This window comes from Apus apus, chromosome 10 (genome assembly GCF_020740795.1).
Source record: "Apus apus isolate bApuApu2 chromosome 10, bApuApu2.pri.cur, whole genome shotgun sequence".
NCBI lineage: Eukaryota > Metazoa > Chordata > Aves > Apodiformes > Apodidae > Apus > Apus apus.
Window position 1 is genome coordinate 4,450,785 of NC_067291.1, and position 16,329 is coordinate 4,467,113.

Genomic DNA, 16,329 nt, shown 5'->3' on the forward strand with positions numbered 1-16,329 from the left:
GCCTAACTAGTTTTATCCTATTCAAAGCCAGAAGTTAAGTGAAGGGCAGGAGAATGCCCTGGGAATACTGAGACATTCCAGGGCCAGGTCTTGACACTCACTGCCTCTCTCCTGCCATGATTAATTCAACATTTTCAACTTTTTAAGGGCAGAAGTGCAACACCCTGCCTTACCTCACTGCTGATCTGTGCTGGGATGCTGACAAATTCTGGATTTGAAGCAAATGCTGTCAGATTTTCCACAGCCTCTATCAAAGGTGCAGTAGCAATTCTACACTTGTTGCGGTTCTCTTCAGAGAAATCACCATCCAGGGCCTGAAAGTGAAATCACAATTGAGTTCTGTCTGAATGTATTTCTTTGCAAAACTGAGGAAGATGTTTTAATTCTTTAACATTTTAAACTCTTGCGTGCTTATGACAGGTGAAAGTTCCTCCACAAACAAGGCTGACGCAAGGAATATGATCCTTCAAACGTGTCTTTCTTTACTTGGCTGGTTATGGACCCTAAACTTAAAGCTGCTTTGCTTCAAAGACTGAATAAAAGCTTTCTGTTGTTGCATTCTGATGACTCTTACACACTGTGTCTCAGCACCTCACACTCCAAACAGTGGAAGTGGATAACAAGGTGGTTCCTTCCTACAGATTGATTTAAATTATTATATTTTTTAAGCAAACCAATAATTTATTGGTCTCATTTTCACACGAGTCAACCAATCTCTTTCCTAATCTCATGGGAAAGATTTCAATATAAAGGACCTTCTGTGTAATGTAATAGAACTTTCCAGTTCTAAGAGCATAATTACTTTAAGAGAGCAGCTAATGGCTACCAGAAGGGTTTAGAATTGTCCTCTACCGCTTAACAAGTGTTATTTATGCCTGCACAAGGAAATGCCACTTCCTGCCAAACTGTAGGCAGGTATCTGGAAAATGAAATATAGCTCTTAAAAGGAGTCTATTCAACAGCAGCATCATCAACAGCTTCTGCTTGGTTCCCAGTACTATTATTTTATTTTTCTCTTATAATTATGGTAAAGCTGTCAGAAATACTTCCACAAAACTCTGCATATTGAGCAGTGTAACATCATTAAAAAACTTCACATTCAGCTGCCTGCAAATTATTCTCAGGGTGCAAGCTCATGAAGTACATCAACACAGAGATGGCTCAAAACTGTATGGCCCAGCTACCTCTCCTAATATTGACACTACCCAGTTCTTTCCATCTGAACTTCAGCTCAGTTATACCACTGAATGTGTTTTCCAGTTCAGGTCTTAAACAAGGTAATTAATGATTTCTTAAACCACACACATCAACAGAAGGTAAAAAGATATTTCTAGCTGTTTGGATTCTGTCTGAACAGGAAAAAACCCACAAATACAAACAGAAAGGAAGAAGGGAGCAGAACTAAACAGCATTTGTACCTTGATAGTTTTAACCAGGTTAGCAGTGCTGTTTGCAACTTCCTTGGCAGACTGCACAAAGTGTCTCTTGGCAACAGGGTTTGCTGTCTTTGATGAAGCAATGCGACAGGCATTGCACAAAGCAGAAGTATGTTTGGCCACAATCGTGGCAGCTGATAATACCTGTAAACACAGACGGCACAAAACAAGCAGACTGTCAAAGGAGCATGACTGCAAAGTCACAGTTGAAAGCTATGCCAACAGTTTCAAACCAAAACTCCTTTGCTTGGTCACAAGTAAAGTGTAGTCAAGGTTCTAACAATGATGGTCTCACTGCAATCCTCTGGAATCACCTGTGATGGGCTGCTTGCTGGATCTACCAAATTCTGGCAAGCCATCTGGATTGCTTGATTGGCTCTGGCAAATTGAATTGGGTCAACAAGACCCTGCTGACCAGCCTGACTGTTTGGATCCGAGATGCCAACCAGGTATGCAGCCTAGACATGGAGAAAGGAAGAAAACAATCCTAAGAAACAAGGCTAAATCCATCCTTGTTCTTTGATAAGCTTGCAGTATGTCATTAACACATGGTGGTCAGAGATAGTCCATAAATCATACTGTGAGGTACTACTACAATTTTATTTTTTAGTAATAAATCTCCACAATCCTCTGAAATCAAGAAATCTTGCCACTGTTTAAGAAGACTCTCCACTGCTTAAGCAGCTGGTATCCCTGGAAACATTCTTCATTGCAAAGCCAATAGAAAAAGTTTTAATGGTCACAAGCATCAAATTATTTACCAGATTAGCTACAGGAGGAGGTGGTGAGGGTTTTCAAACCCCAGTAGAAAACCAACTGAAAGTAAATGCACTGCTGCTGACTGTAGGACCCCTCAAGTCTGCAGTTGCTGGTCTCACTGCAGCTCAGAATATCCCATGGCCAAATTCACTCTCTTTCTCAATTCAAAGAAGTTGCATGCCTCCCAACAAAGAGGAATTATCTCAACTGGCAAAACTGTATTTGAAGATTTCTTGATGGATTTCCCTTACAGATACCATAATCTGTCATCTTGACACGCCAGTAAGGCAATGCAGGGTTAGTTGTGGATAAGATTAAGCCCTCACTGAGAAATTCCCTATTTGGGGAAACCAAGCAGCAGTTCCAGATGCAGCACATGATTTCACACAGCCAAATCCTTCACTGAAGGGGCTGTATCAGCTCTCCAGAGTTCATGTCACCCAGTTATCAGATCAGTGAAACAACAGTGATCAGTTTCAGACTCTAAAGTGTTGCAGTAGCTTAGGAATGTTGGTTATTCTGAAAGTATCTTCTGAACAAGTGAAACAGGTTGCTTATTATTTTAAATGTCTGAAATTAGTAGTGCTCCTTATAAATTTTTACAAACTAAATCAAACTTGATTCATTCCTTATAACTGTCACTAGGTTCTGTGCGCTTCTCCATGACAGAGAGGTTCAGAGCTTGAGCTGCAAGCATGAATTCCACATGCTGCAGCTTTGACATTTGCTTTATCCTCAGAAAAGCTGTCTTGATGTCATTTCGCTTCCTTGTAAAATATGCATGTTAGTGAACTCTGTTAGGTCATCATTTGTTTGACCACAAGGATGTGAATATCCGATTTATACACCCACCACATGAGCTTTCTAAAATAATAAAACACATGTACTTGCTTTACAGACTTTAGGAGCTTACCTGAGCTGCTGCCTCTGTGAGGCCACAAAGAGCCTTGGATGCAACTCCAACACATTCTCCAAAGACTAAAAGATCCCCAGTTTTTGCATTCTGGGAAATACCAGCCATTGACTCTCCAAGAACCTCAGAAATTAAAAAACAAAGTTACCTTCCCAATATGCTACTCTACTAGTCAAAGGCAAGTGGTTCTTGGCCTTGAGCCAGTTCTGACCCACAAACCACCTTGACTTGGCTCCCAAAAATTTTAGCTAGTTAATGACTTCACTGAATTGGGCACATTCTTCTGTGTGGTGTAAGGGATAAGGTGTGCAGGTCAATATTGCACTGACAGGGCTGAACATAAACACTATTTACAGTGCAAATGACTGAGGATACAGAATTAACCCTCATTATTTCTGCTGTCATCCTCTAGTCATCACAGCTAGACTGGCCCTAGGTACTGACTGCAGAACATGACAGCCAATGCCACAGCTGCTGTCAATACATCTGGCATCTTCTTTGCCCCCAAACTCACAAACTGTGGAAAAGGAATTGCATCTAGTCTGCTGGAACCATCTGAATGTCAAAATACACATTAATTCTCACAGAGTCTCCCACTGATTTCAGTTTATTTTTAAAATTCAAAATAAGATCTGACTGCAGCAGAGCATTAGATGCAAGATGACATGCACATCCATTAAGCACTTTCTTATTCTTTTAATGAAGGAAAGATCTGACACAATTCAAACACATCAAATAACAAGGACATCAAAAGCAAAGCTTCAAAGGAGATATATAGCATGGTATGTTTAAAAATAACTTAAGAGATTTCACACAGATTTTCTGATGTGCCAGAATATCTGGACTGTGCAGACATTCCTCTAAGCTGTTTCACACAGAGCAATAGAATCCATTGCAAAGCCTCCAATTTACACTTTGGGCCCTTCTAACATAGCTGCAGTCAAAACAGATCATGCAAGTATGACATGCTGTCTAATAAAGAGGAAAGGAAGGAAGAGAGAGGGAAACTTTAATGGCATTGCACACCAGTCACTTGACAAAAGATATTTTACTGAGGCAATATGCCTTCTAAGTGACCAAAGACTGAAATTACCTGTAAGAAACCTATCTCAGGCTATTTTATCAAGGAATGCAGCACTCATTTTAGCTACATGTGTTTCTAACATGTTTGGTATGTATGTGGAAAGTTCTGATAATGAAAACACACTTTGCAATAGGCACAGAGGTGGAAAAAGGAAATTACCTTTGAGTTTTCCATTACACCCTCAATACAATCAAAATATGAGAGATCGCTCACAGGTTCATTTGGGTTATCCAGCATTCCCTTCACTGTCTGAAATCAGGGAAGATATTCTGGTTATTGACAGAGCCTGAAATACTAAGCTGAGAAGAACACAGATGATCACAACTATCCACCTAATACCAGCGTAACCTTACAACTTTACCTCCAGCAAACAAGCAAAACTACACACTCATTAAGGGCTCACTAACAGAGGAGCATGCTACTCATTAAATGTGCTGCATTATGCAGTAACTCTGCCATAGATACCAAGTGAGAACACAGTGACAGCAGCCAATCAGACAAGGAAAATAAACATTTAGGGTCCATTTTTATTCATAAGAAATTTTGAAATGTAGTCATACCTCCAGTTCTCTGAGCGCATTATCACATTCCTTCTGCCCAGGAGCTTGCTGGGTGCACAGAGTGATGAGCTGGTTTATACTCTCAGTCACAGCTCTAGGAAAAGTAGAAGGGGAATAAAAAAGTATATTTTAAAGTTAAACTGCTCCTCTTATTAAAATTTTTGTTTCATTAACTGTATAGTGCATAAAGATTTAAAACCTTCATACTCTACTCCATTTCGCATTCTACTACTTCTGCTGTGACAGAGTGTAATGCAAGTGCTTTGTGTTGTTTCTCTTAGCAAATTAGAAAGACCAGTGAGATCAGAGTGCATGGAAAATATGCCTTGAAATGTCTGCATGGCATTTAAATTATTTTCTCTTTAACAAAACTGACACTTTGTAGGATCAATAACATGGTTAGAGAGATGGATGCTACCATTTTGACAAAAGGAAACACAATGTGCATACTACACATAAACCAGGTTTTATGTTTAATTTCAAAGCAAAAAGAATGGAAACTAATAGATTTGTTTGACAGACTCCTTTTCAGTAGCTCTGGTGTCCTTGTGTACAGTTTTCCCCAACTTCCTCTGCCTTTACATGTGTCTTGTGTTCTGTCTGGCATACTATATTATAAGCATGTAGTGCTGCTATAAATTTATGTTGTCTGTTACCAAGTTGGCTGTTTTTCTTTAACTGATCATTGATATTCTGAGTCAATGTATGTATATATATACAAACACTTTTACAATTATTATTTATCTCTGCAATACAACATGCATGGCTTCACCAACACATCAATACAAACACTGGATTCTCAGCCTCCTGAACATCAGTGATTCGTATGCATCAGAAAAATGTCACTGCATACAGACAAATGATTCTGTTCACTCCCAGAGAAACTTAATGCAAAAATATCTTTCTCTGCTGTTTATTTTAATCTCAGAGCAACAAAGCACGTTGACTCAGAAAACATCTGAGATTAAAGAAGAAACTCCGAGCTTGATAAGAGATTAGAGGATGAATGTGGTCCTATGAATATAATCACTACACACCAGTTACCTGTACCCAGTACACCCAATGTACACACATCACTCTGAAAACTATTTGGAAGCAGCAGAACCAAGAAGGTGACCCCTCAAAACACCAACCCCAGAGTGCAAGAGAGCTGCTAGGACTCTAAAAGCCACATTCGTTCTCATCAAATTCAGCACATCAGTACTTGGATCCTGCAGGGAACTCAGTCACTGTTGCAGTTCAATAAGACTGTCAGAGGAATTCAAGAAAAATGCCTCCACAAGGACTCCAAAGCTACTGAAAAAGTTGGAGTGTCTATTACAGTTGAAATAAAGGGGGAAGAAAGGAAAAAAAATACAAGCAGCACAACTGCAGCACCAGAAAAAAGAGAAAAATGAAAAGATAAGCCATCAGAAAAAACTTCTTTACTGTGAGAGTGACAGAGAACTGGGACAGGCTGCCCAGAGAGGTTGTGGAGTCTTCTTCTGTGGAGACATTCCAAACCCACCTGGCCATGTTCCTGTGTGATGTGCTCTAGGTGATCCTGCCTGGCAGGGGGGTTGGACTAGATGATCTTTCGAGGTCCCTTCCAACCCCTAAGATTCTGTGATTCTGTGATATTACAGACAGAGAGCAAAGGAAGCTGTGCCTCCTTTTTAAATTTTTGTGAGAAAAGAGAATGTAAAAATACTTGACCCTGACGTTATCATGGCAGGGAAAGAGAACAGAACCCTGGCAAGGTTGTCACAAGCAGTCACCGATGATTTGAAAAGGCAAATATGATGCCTCCTTAGTGTCTTAAACTGAAAATTGATAACAGTGTTTACTTTTCACAGTTATCTGATATGCACATGCTGCAAAATCTGTGGAAGACAATATTACAAGTCACATCCACATGATCTCAGATGTTCATCTGATGTAATGTTGATATTCCTAAGTATGATGTCTGTCTGACCCTCAGCAATCCCCTTTCAGCTTGCTATTTGACCATTCCATTTACAATCTTAGATAACTGAATAAGAAGTGTGATAATAACGTGAAAAGGACTTGACAAAATGAAAGATAAGCAATTATCCAGTAAAACACTGAAAATGTGGTATTTTTCACATAAACACTGAGCATCTTGACTGAGAAACAGGGTCCACAAAAGGAAATTCTGGGCAAGGCTGACAGAATAGTTAAAGTAAGCTTATCTTACAGCAAATAAACATAGCATCTAATCCTTTCAAGTGTTCTTGATCACACACACACTGTTAATGGCAGGAAGCAACAACAGGATTCTATATAAGAACTTGATTCAATTTTTTTCTTCTTTAGGGACTGAGAGGCTTACTGTTAGCTACTGCCTTGCCAGAACACAGATGGTAAAAAAACAAACAGGTTAGGCAAAACAGACTATTCCCTTCCAAAAACGAGGCCAGCTCTTCACCTGCTGGTTCTTATTTCCACCAAGGGTAACAAGTTATGCCAGTAAAGGAACTAGTCCAAAATAAGCAGTTTTCCTCTAGCCTACTTTCATTGAAAGAACTGCAGATTCCAACCACTCAGTTGTCAATAGCAGAAGATATAACACATTATAAATATCCCAGAGAAAAGCAAATACCTAAGGAAAATCTAAAGCAAGCAACACATCCTTACCTTGCTGCTGCTGCTAAGAGGTTCTTGGCATTAGGAGCTCCAGGATCAACAGAGAGAGACTTGGCAGCTAGTAAGAGCTTGCTGGAAGCCATAGAGATGCTCTTGAGATTACCAATGACTTGAATCTGGTCCTCTTTAGTCTGGAAAGCCACAGCAGCATAACATTAAGTGCAGAGTTTGCAATAAAGAGAGTGTGCTAAAACCACATTTGGAAACCCAGTTTGTTTATCCACCTGAAACCACTGACATGCAGGGGGACCATAGTCTGGAGAAGGACATGGACCAAAACCCAGACAGGTGCCTCTAGCTTCACTTCCATAACAGAAAAAGAAACCCATATAACAAATAGCTTTGGCTTCTAACAATGGCAGTATTCACAAATGAGGGATGGAGAAACTTTACTACTTGTTGAACAATGCTTTTGTTGTCAAGACTTTCATACATCTCTGCCTGGCACAACTGACCCACATTATTCAGTCAGTGTACACCCTCTGTATTCTAGCATCCTCTGCATAACCCATGGGCTCTCTAGCACCCAACTGGAATTACTTACATGGAAAGACCCCTCCACAAAGTCCTCTATCCCAAGAATATACAATTCTATAAGCCCACTTCAGTAAACATTCTGACTTGGATGTGGCATTAATTATTTTAAATCATTGCTCAAAAAGGAAAACCTTCATATACATAAAGTTACAGGGAAGTGCTGCATTATCACAGCAGACAGCCCAAGCTACATTCTTCTGTCAACAATCAGTAGAAGTGAATCATTCTTTATAACTGTCTGTTCTGGGTTTTATATAAGGCAATCGCATATTACTCAGTTGTTGTGAAAAGCTTTTACTTTGTGTATGCATGGTGCTTCCTCCCTAGCACATTTTATCGGGCATCCAAAATACCTGATACAGCTTCTGTTTAGGCCAAATAAGTAGACATGGACAGAAGGCATTTTATTTTGAAAGATCAGCCATTAATAACCAAGATGGTTATCATCCTCTCAGCAGGATAAGCAAATCTGAAAGGGTCACAAGCTCATCAGCAGCTGGAAAACTCCTTTGAAGTAGCTATTTGCAGTATCATTTCTAACTTCACCTTCACTGAATTTCCTCAGACAAAATATTCTAAATATTAATCAAGCCTAGGGGTAAAAATATAGCCAGGTACTTAACTCCTACTCAGTTTCAGACACTCAGCAGATAGTGCTTAACTCAATTCATGGATCTAGACCGTGACCTATTAAGTTATGAGGGAGAATAATCAGCATTGTCCAGTCTCTCTATTCAGTTCTATCTATGAAGCTTGTGCTCTACAGAGACACGTCATAAGTTACTTAAAGGGACTGGCACACTCAAGACTTCCCGGATACTTTTCTTTTGGCAATAATTTCTCGGGTTTGCAAGTGCTTCCTACTAACCAGGGCAAAACAGTCTGCAGATTCTTCTCCCTGTAAGTTCTCCTAGCACATAACCCTTTTTTATATGCTGAGATTTTTTATGCTCAATCACCTCCAAATGGCCAATTAGTGTAATTCAGTCCACCTAAACCCAGTAAGATAAACTGAATAAACTATCTCCAACTTCAAATGAGTACCTAGGCTACTGGAAATAACCCAGATAATATGTGACAGCATTCCTTATTATTACTGAGTTCATCAGAACAGAACTCTGCCAGACTTTCAATCACTAAACAGAAGACAAGTACTTGCTGTCAGATCCATGGCATTTCAGCCACCCTTCTTCAAATTCTTGCTCTACTCTGTAGCAGGTCCAGAGTAGCACGCACCATAGAGCAATATCAAGTCTGGATTTTAAATGCACCTTTTCTTCTCTGTCCTTACAGTGTTTGAAAAGTAGCAAAGAAAGGTGCTAAATTTTGAACAGTGCTCACAGCAATTACGTTTAATGGTATTTCTACCAAAATAGAAACAATCCTTTCCACACGCTCTGGGAAGTTCAGCACATCTTTGTACCTTCAGATCTACAGCTCATATTAGTTAATAGCCCAAACTAGACAGAGTACAGCCATTTCTGACTGGGCACAAACAAACATGAGTATCCTGCATAAAACGCAAAAACAGAGTTGACTTCACTCTGGATGACTAGTTACAGATGGCTGCTCCATAGCAAACATAACCTGTCATATTGGGACAGGCTCACACAATCACGTTGGACTGTGCTACTAAATAACCAAGGTACTACACTGCAGGATATTATGCCCAAGATAATCCTTAGTCCCAATTAGCAGGATAAAAAACTTACTTGTGCTTGGCCAGCCATTTCAATACCAGCATCAAGAAACTCATCAAAATCATCACTGAATTTTCCAGAGGCTGCAGCCAGTTCCCCACTTTGGCCCCGTGTAGCATGGACAACTTCTCCTGCTGACTGATTCAGGTCTGCTGCTGCCTGGTTCAGTTCACTCTGAGCTTCTTGAAATGACTTAGAACTTGGAGGTAGCTGTAAGACATAAAGTGTCACATATTTTATTGTCTGTCATGTCACCCCAGCCCTTCATGACTGCAAAGTTCATGACATTTCACAATTCCAGAACATTAAATGCAATACAGTAGCAAGATTCACATACAAGCTAGAATAGAGTAGTGCCACCGGACTGCTAGTGATTCAGGTGCTCAATCAGGAATAGTCCAAATATGGGACAGCTGTCAAACAAATCTATACAAAAACCTTAGTCCTGCTGTTTCTTTCAAGGGACAGACAAGTGTGTAAGCCTTTGAAGGGATAGAGATGATGACAGCTATTTCATGGCTCAACTATGAAATCTGAAGTGATGAACTCGTAACAAAAATTGGAAAAATCTGGTCTCCAAGTTATCATTCATTTCCACAAACACATCTTCCAGAAAACCACCCAAGTACCAGCAGCTCTTCACAATGACTCTAAATTCATGACCTGCTTTTACCAAAAAAACATTGCACAAACATGTCAAAATACAACTGCTCCTTCATTCACTGGGTTGCAGGATCACTGGTAGGTACAGAAAAAAAATAATTCAAATCATATAACCTTTCAGCAAATTATCAGAGCACAAAGGGTTTTTTTTCTACATGGATGCCATTAAACAGAACAATTCTCCTTGCACAAAACAACCACAGATGCACCAAACATTTTTTGACTGACCATGATGCTCCTTGAACTGATCAGTTCTCGGTGGGGGATGGATTAAAATTTTCTAATTTTCACATTCTTCAAAATATTAAGTCATAATTGGTGTTTTCAAAAAACCAAACTAATGGTGATCCATGAAAACAGCTTTAATATGCCTTCACAAGCCACAGCCATGGTTCACCTTTCCCATAACCTAGAACAGCATTTGAGTCAAAGTAACAACTACTTAAAGCTGCGTAAACTTAAACAAAACCTATATGAAGTATACTTAGGGTACACTAATTTGACACATGGGGAACCCAATCTGCTTTTCAGTTCTCTGACATTTATTTCTATGTTAAAAGACATCTCACCGAATCAACAAGGAGCTTCTTGCTAGATTCCCCAATACTCTTCAAGGCCACATCCACATCCTTTTGTCCAGGCAGACAATTTACGCAGTTATTCAAGGAGTGAGACACTGCTTTTGCCACCTACAACACAAACACATCCACACTGAGAAAGGCTTAAGTGGTCATTATCTCATTACAGGTACATCCTAAAGACACAAATTCCTACATTCTGACTCTAACAAGACCATTTTTGAGGCTTGTAACTTCCTTGGCTTGCTCACCTGTAGCCTAGCAGTAGTAACTATTAATGCTCACCCGTTTGACAGGATAATGTTGGCAGGGCAGCTCCACAACTGCTCCTGGCACCTGGGATAAAGGCTGCAGCACTGCAGAGATGGGAATGCCCCTGAAGTTAACCATTTCCTAATCACAGAAATCCTTTGCACATTATTTTTTTTTTCAGACAAAGTCTCAGTTAAAACAAATGTCTCTTCATAAGAAATGGTTTAAAATTATAGAACTTCTGAGACCAAATTATAGAACTTCTGAGACCAGTTCAAAAGCAGTGGTGCCACATATGTGGAAAATGTGCATTCAGTTTTTGCATATAACATGAATACAGATCTTTTATTTGATAATGATCAGTTTAATAGTTGTTTCATTTTTGCAGTCAAGCAGCCTATTCAAATATGTTGTGGGTAAAACGACTTAACTGCATCTTTGTGTAAGTTTATTTTTCTAAAAGATGACTAAAATACCATATATAGCCCCATCTGCATTGTTTAACATAGGCATGAAGTTACTACATGAGAGCTGCTGGAAGGAATATAAAGCTGACATTCCTTGTAGCCTTTATTTTCTTCTGTTCTCCCTCATTATTTAATGCTACATTCTAAGTAAATTTCACTAGGTGTTTGATATTTCACATGGCTTCTCAAGTCACACCTTACCTGGGCTAATCTCTGCTGACTGTCTGCATCCCCTGGAGCAGCCAGGGCCTGCTTGGCCTCCTGAATAAGCATAGCAGAGCCTTCCATGACATCCCTGGCTGAATCCAACATGGCATGTGCTGCCACAGGGTCAGTAGTAGATGCTGCAACTCCTCGTGCTGCCTGAGCCAAAGTCTTCAAAGCCTGAGCAGTTTCTCTGGCGGCAACTCCTATGTTTAGATTTCATCAAGGATCCTATTAGTACTCTTTTAAAGATGATCTTTGTATTTTATGACAGGTGAATTTGCAGGTAATGATCCCATTGCCAAATAATATTGCAAATGCAGTTTAAAAGAAAATCATTGAACATGAACACATTTGAAATACACAGTATCATTTGCCTAGAGAAATGCCTGCAGTGAAGCTGTACAGTAAATATTATATCCCAAAGAACACATTCCAGGCACAGTTCTACATCAGGGACTAAATCTTAGTGAAGCACTGACAAAGAAGAAAATCTAAAACCAGAAATGGGGAAAAACTCATACTCCAAGCTATGGATCATGTTAAAATTATGCTATTTCTACCAAAAGAAAGCTCTGAAAGAATGTTCATATTTGATATACAAGACCTCTTGATTCTCCATATTTAGGCATAAAAATAATTAAAATGTTCTAACAGGTCTTTTGGAAATGTTTAGAAAGCTGGGACATGACAACCAAATACATCTCACAAAGTAGCCATGTAAGCATTTTAACACCAGTACCTTTAACATTCTCTTCTCAAACGAATATTTTTAGACACAGAAACTTTAGCAGATAATGAAAAGCAAGTGATACTATATGCCCTATTTAAGACAAGCTAGGCAGAGAAACAGTACTACCTACACTGCAGTTACAACCCTTCTATTTGATAAACCACAGAGAGCTTTCTATGTTATTAATTTGAAGAAAATATCAGTAAAAATACCCACACATTTTGTTTCCTTTATTTAGAATACGAGTAAGCATCTTCTAAGTTTGACTTAATTATCACAGCACCACAAAATAAAAAGGTCTGATTGTTTACTTTCAGTTTGGTGCTGCTTTCATCCTCTACAATGACTAAGTACAAAGTGAAAAGAAACTTACTGTGACAGGTGCAGACAGCAAGGAATTATTAAATATAAGCTGCAAAGAATTTTTATCATATAGAAATAGGAAAATGTCATAATACCTACAAACACTGCTTGCTTGAGCACATACTGGTTTTTATATAACAAGACAGTATTTGAGAGAAAACAGCGCTATGAGCTTTGAAAATGAACTTACTACTTGGTAGGATTTCCCAACCAAACAGCTCCTATAGCTTGATGTTGAGAGCTACTAGATTAATTTATTCAGTATGTGCTGGCAAGTACCTGCACTCTTTCACCAGACACCCAGTGCTAACTTTTGTATAACTATGTAATAGAAACACAAGCCATTTTAATGCAACTACATATGCTTCAAATATAAGAAACTTTAAATTATGTAGCCCTGATGTAATTATACCCAATTAAGTGGTAATTGACATAATGAGTTTTATCAGTAATATTAAAACAAATCCTACAGTAGCATTTGCATCAAGAGCTTTCATTTCTTCCAGAAAGAAATGAAAGGGGAAACTCCTACCTGCTCCCCCCAGACATATTCTTTATTAAGGTGCTTTGGGTTTCTGAACAGGTACAAAAATAAATTGCAGAATCTGTGTGCCCACATTCCCTGTGGGTTTTAACTCAAGCTATCCCAACATGATCAATGAGTCAGAAACACTACCTGCATTAAAGATATAAACTGGTAACATCCAGTAAGAGATACTGTTTTAAACATCACTGAGCTATACCAAATATATTTGAATCCTGTGAATTCTAAAGACCCTTTTATCCTTCTGAAAGGATAGAGAAACATTTCCAGTGGCACTGACCTTTAAAGCTGCATGACTTCTTAGTTTTGTCCTTCACAGAGTTTCAGGGGCATGTATTTACAAAAACAACAGATGTCTCATTCTATTCTGATTATATACAGCCACACAGCAGACTGCAACACTGTTCTTTTCTGAAGCACATCATTCACACTAGCAATTCCTAGTAAGTTGCCACAATTCACTATCAGCATAAAAACATAACAAAAAAAGTAGTGATTCCTTGATTTAAGTAGATTGTGACAGGAAAACCTTCTACCAGGTATTTTATGGAAAGCAGAGGTTTTGCAGAGGTATTGTGAATAAAACACTACCTGTGTAGTGCTCGTTGCCTTGAGCAGCACAAGTTAACAGCTGGGCCATTGATGAACCGACTGCTTTGGATGTACTTCCCAGGTCCTGAGCACATTTCTCAAGCTGTGAAAAATTACAAAAGACAAAATTCTTTTAGCTTAACTAAATCACAGTTGTTTTTTTAAAATACTACTAAAAAAATTTCCTCATTCCACAAAACCCAAGCTTCTACCTCAGCTACTGAACACACAGTTTCTCTGACACCTGACTGGCATGGTTTCTTTCCCTTTTCAGGGTGAAGTAAACTACCACATTAGGTAATACGAAGAAAATTATTTCCTAATTAGCAACGGAAATCAATACCTTCATCTGAGGAGAAAGGAGTTTTTGCCAAATAAAACATTTCATTTTTGAAGCCTACTAGTTCTAGTACTTTTATAACTACAGAGTTCTCACCTTTTTCACTGTTGAAAAGCAAATTTTTTCAACAAGAAAAGACTGAAACATTTCTGCTACTAAACTAATTTGTTCAATAGTGAAGGAGACTCTACAGTCCTATCAGTAATGCTGCTACAGAACATGCTTCTGGTGTAGTTGGAATCTATACGCTTTTTAAGGATATTAGTGCAAAATCCTATCAGTGCCATCTTTATCCAAAGCCTCACTACTCATTTCGGCTCTAATACTTAAAATTATTAACAGCTAACTTTGTTTGTTTGTTTTTAAATGAAGAACATCCTTCCTCAATTACAGTTTCTCCTGGGAGAGGTTTTAACTGTCCATCCACAGCTGCCATCTTCGCATCTTGCAGTTCATTTTTAAGTGTCTGGACTGTATTCAAAGCAGAATCGATTTCCATTGGGCCACATGCTTCATGAGCCTATTCAGAAATCAGAGCAATGTCAGTTAGCAGCTGTAAGCCACTATGACAAGTAAAAAACGTCTCTGATATAATCTCCCCCTCCCAAATTATTGCTTTCATGACATTCAAGGCCACTGTGGGCACTTCAAGTGTTACACATCAATTCCCAACTCCCGCACAATATTCTTAGCTTGCGAATAGAACAACACACTGTTAAGAGCCACCAGGGGCTGAGATGCACATAGCTTGTGTACACACATTTTCACACTAGGCAGTCCAGGTACTGAGAAAATAAGGGCTGAAGTATGGACCTCACCTTTGACAGACAGCCTAAGTACATTGTGACAACTCACACCAAACCCTCCTGATGTGGCAGCCCACAGTCATCAGTACCTGAGCTGGAAATTTTAACATGTGCTCAGGTGTAGCCACCTAAATGCTACAATCCTGTTTTGTGGGCCACAGTGTACACACACATAAAATGCAGAATTTCCACTTTTGTTGTTTTTTTTTTAAACCCATACATAGTTCAGAAATCTGTGAGTGGAGCACAGGTAGCCTCTGCTGCCCTGAACTTTAGAGGTGATAGCTCCAGTTCAGAGTCACAAAACTGGCCACAGCAGTGCTGAATCTGGGTTGGCAGGTGCATGAGATATGCTCCCCTTTCCCTGCTCTCCTTCAGATATTAGAACAGCCACACAGCAGTCTGAGCAAACTGCACAAAAAGCAAGACTGAGAAGTGACCATTGCTTGAGCATGAGCTGTTCCCTTGAGGAAGATAGTAGCGCCTGTGACTACCATCCAAGCCAGCTTGCTGTGTCTGACTAAAACTTGTGTCCACCTACCTTCTGGGAGGCAGTTCGTAGCTCAGCTAAGCTGGTTGCAAGGTTCTTGGCACACTGACTTAGCTGCATTGCTGCTGCTTGATCAGTCACAGTGGGGACTGCAGCTTTAGCAGACGCCACCATTTTACTTCCAGGCTGTTCAAAGAAAAGCAGTAAACAATTAGTTTTACTACCTCATTTTCTTTAAAGCAGGCTTAGAACTCAATAAACCAAGTGCTTTCTCCATTCACACTCATGTGTTGACCATTTCATGCACTTCCCTGCTCCTTACCCATGCACCTTCGACATACTAGCTTTTTATTCACATGCTGCAACCCGACATAAATCCACATTGCAGTGTCCTCTGCAGCATCTCATGGTGCTTTATTAGTACAATGACCTACTTAATTGGCACCAATGTCTGCCTGAGCCTTTGAGTACCCATGTAGACTACTTAAAGACATCTAAATGTGCAGTTTTGCGTTTACCATCCATGTGGTATGAGCAGGTCCAGGTGGCACAGATGGCAAATTTGTTTCAATGTTTCTAAATATTAAACTCTGCCAAAATTCTATAAAGGGAAACTTGTAATTCCAGCAATGACTTTTCACAGGGTTTGCTGCTAACACAATC

At 39.4% G+C, this 16,329-nt stretch overlaps 1 protein-coding gene across 4 annotated transcripts in view; it reads right to left on the reverse strand.

Annotated features, from left to right (window-relative positions):
• Positions 1–16,329, reverse strand: part of TLN2 (talin 2) — a 152,549-nt gene that overhangs the window by 45,607 nt on the left and 90,613 nt on the right. For all 4 annotated transcript variants that reach the window (XM_051628093.1, XM_051628091.1, XM_051628095.1 and 1 more), the window contains 13 exons: positions 15,718–15,852; positions 14,762–14,890; positions 14,031–14,133; positions 11,797–12,005; positions 10,868–10,987; positions 9,648–9,845; positions 7,390–7,529; positions 4,753–4,846; positions 4,352–4,441; positions 3,109–3,231; positions 1,751–1,894; positions 1,419–1,580; positions 174–314 (listed from right to left, as the gene is read on the reverse strand). In XM_051628093.1, the coding sequence (XP_051484053.1) occupies positions 174–314; positions 1,419–1,580; positions 1,751–1,894; positions 3,109–3,231; positions 4,352–4,441; positions 4,753–4,846; positions 7,390–7,529; positions 9,648–9,845; positions 10,868–10,987; positions 11,797–12,005; positions 14,031–14,133; positions 14,762–14,890; positions 15,718–15,852 (1,788 nt within the window). The remainder of the gene's footprint in view (positions 1–173; positions 315–1,418; positions 1,581–1,750; positions 1,895–3,108; positions 3,232–4,351; positions 4,442–4,752; positions 4,847–7,389; positions 7,530–9,647; positions 9,846–10,867; positions 10,988–11,796; positions 12,006–14,030; positions 14,134–14,761; positions 14,891–15,717; positions 15,853–16,329) is intronic.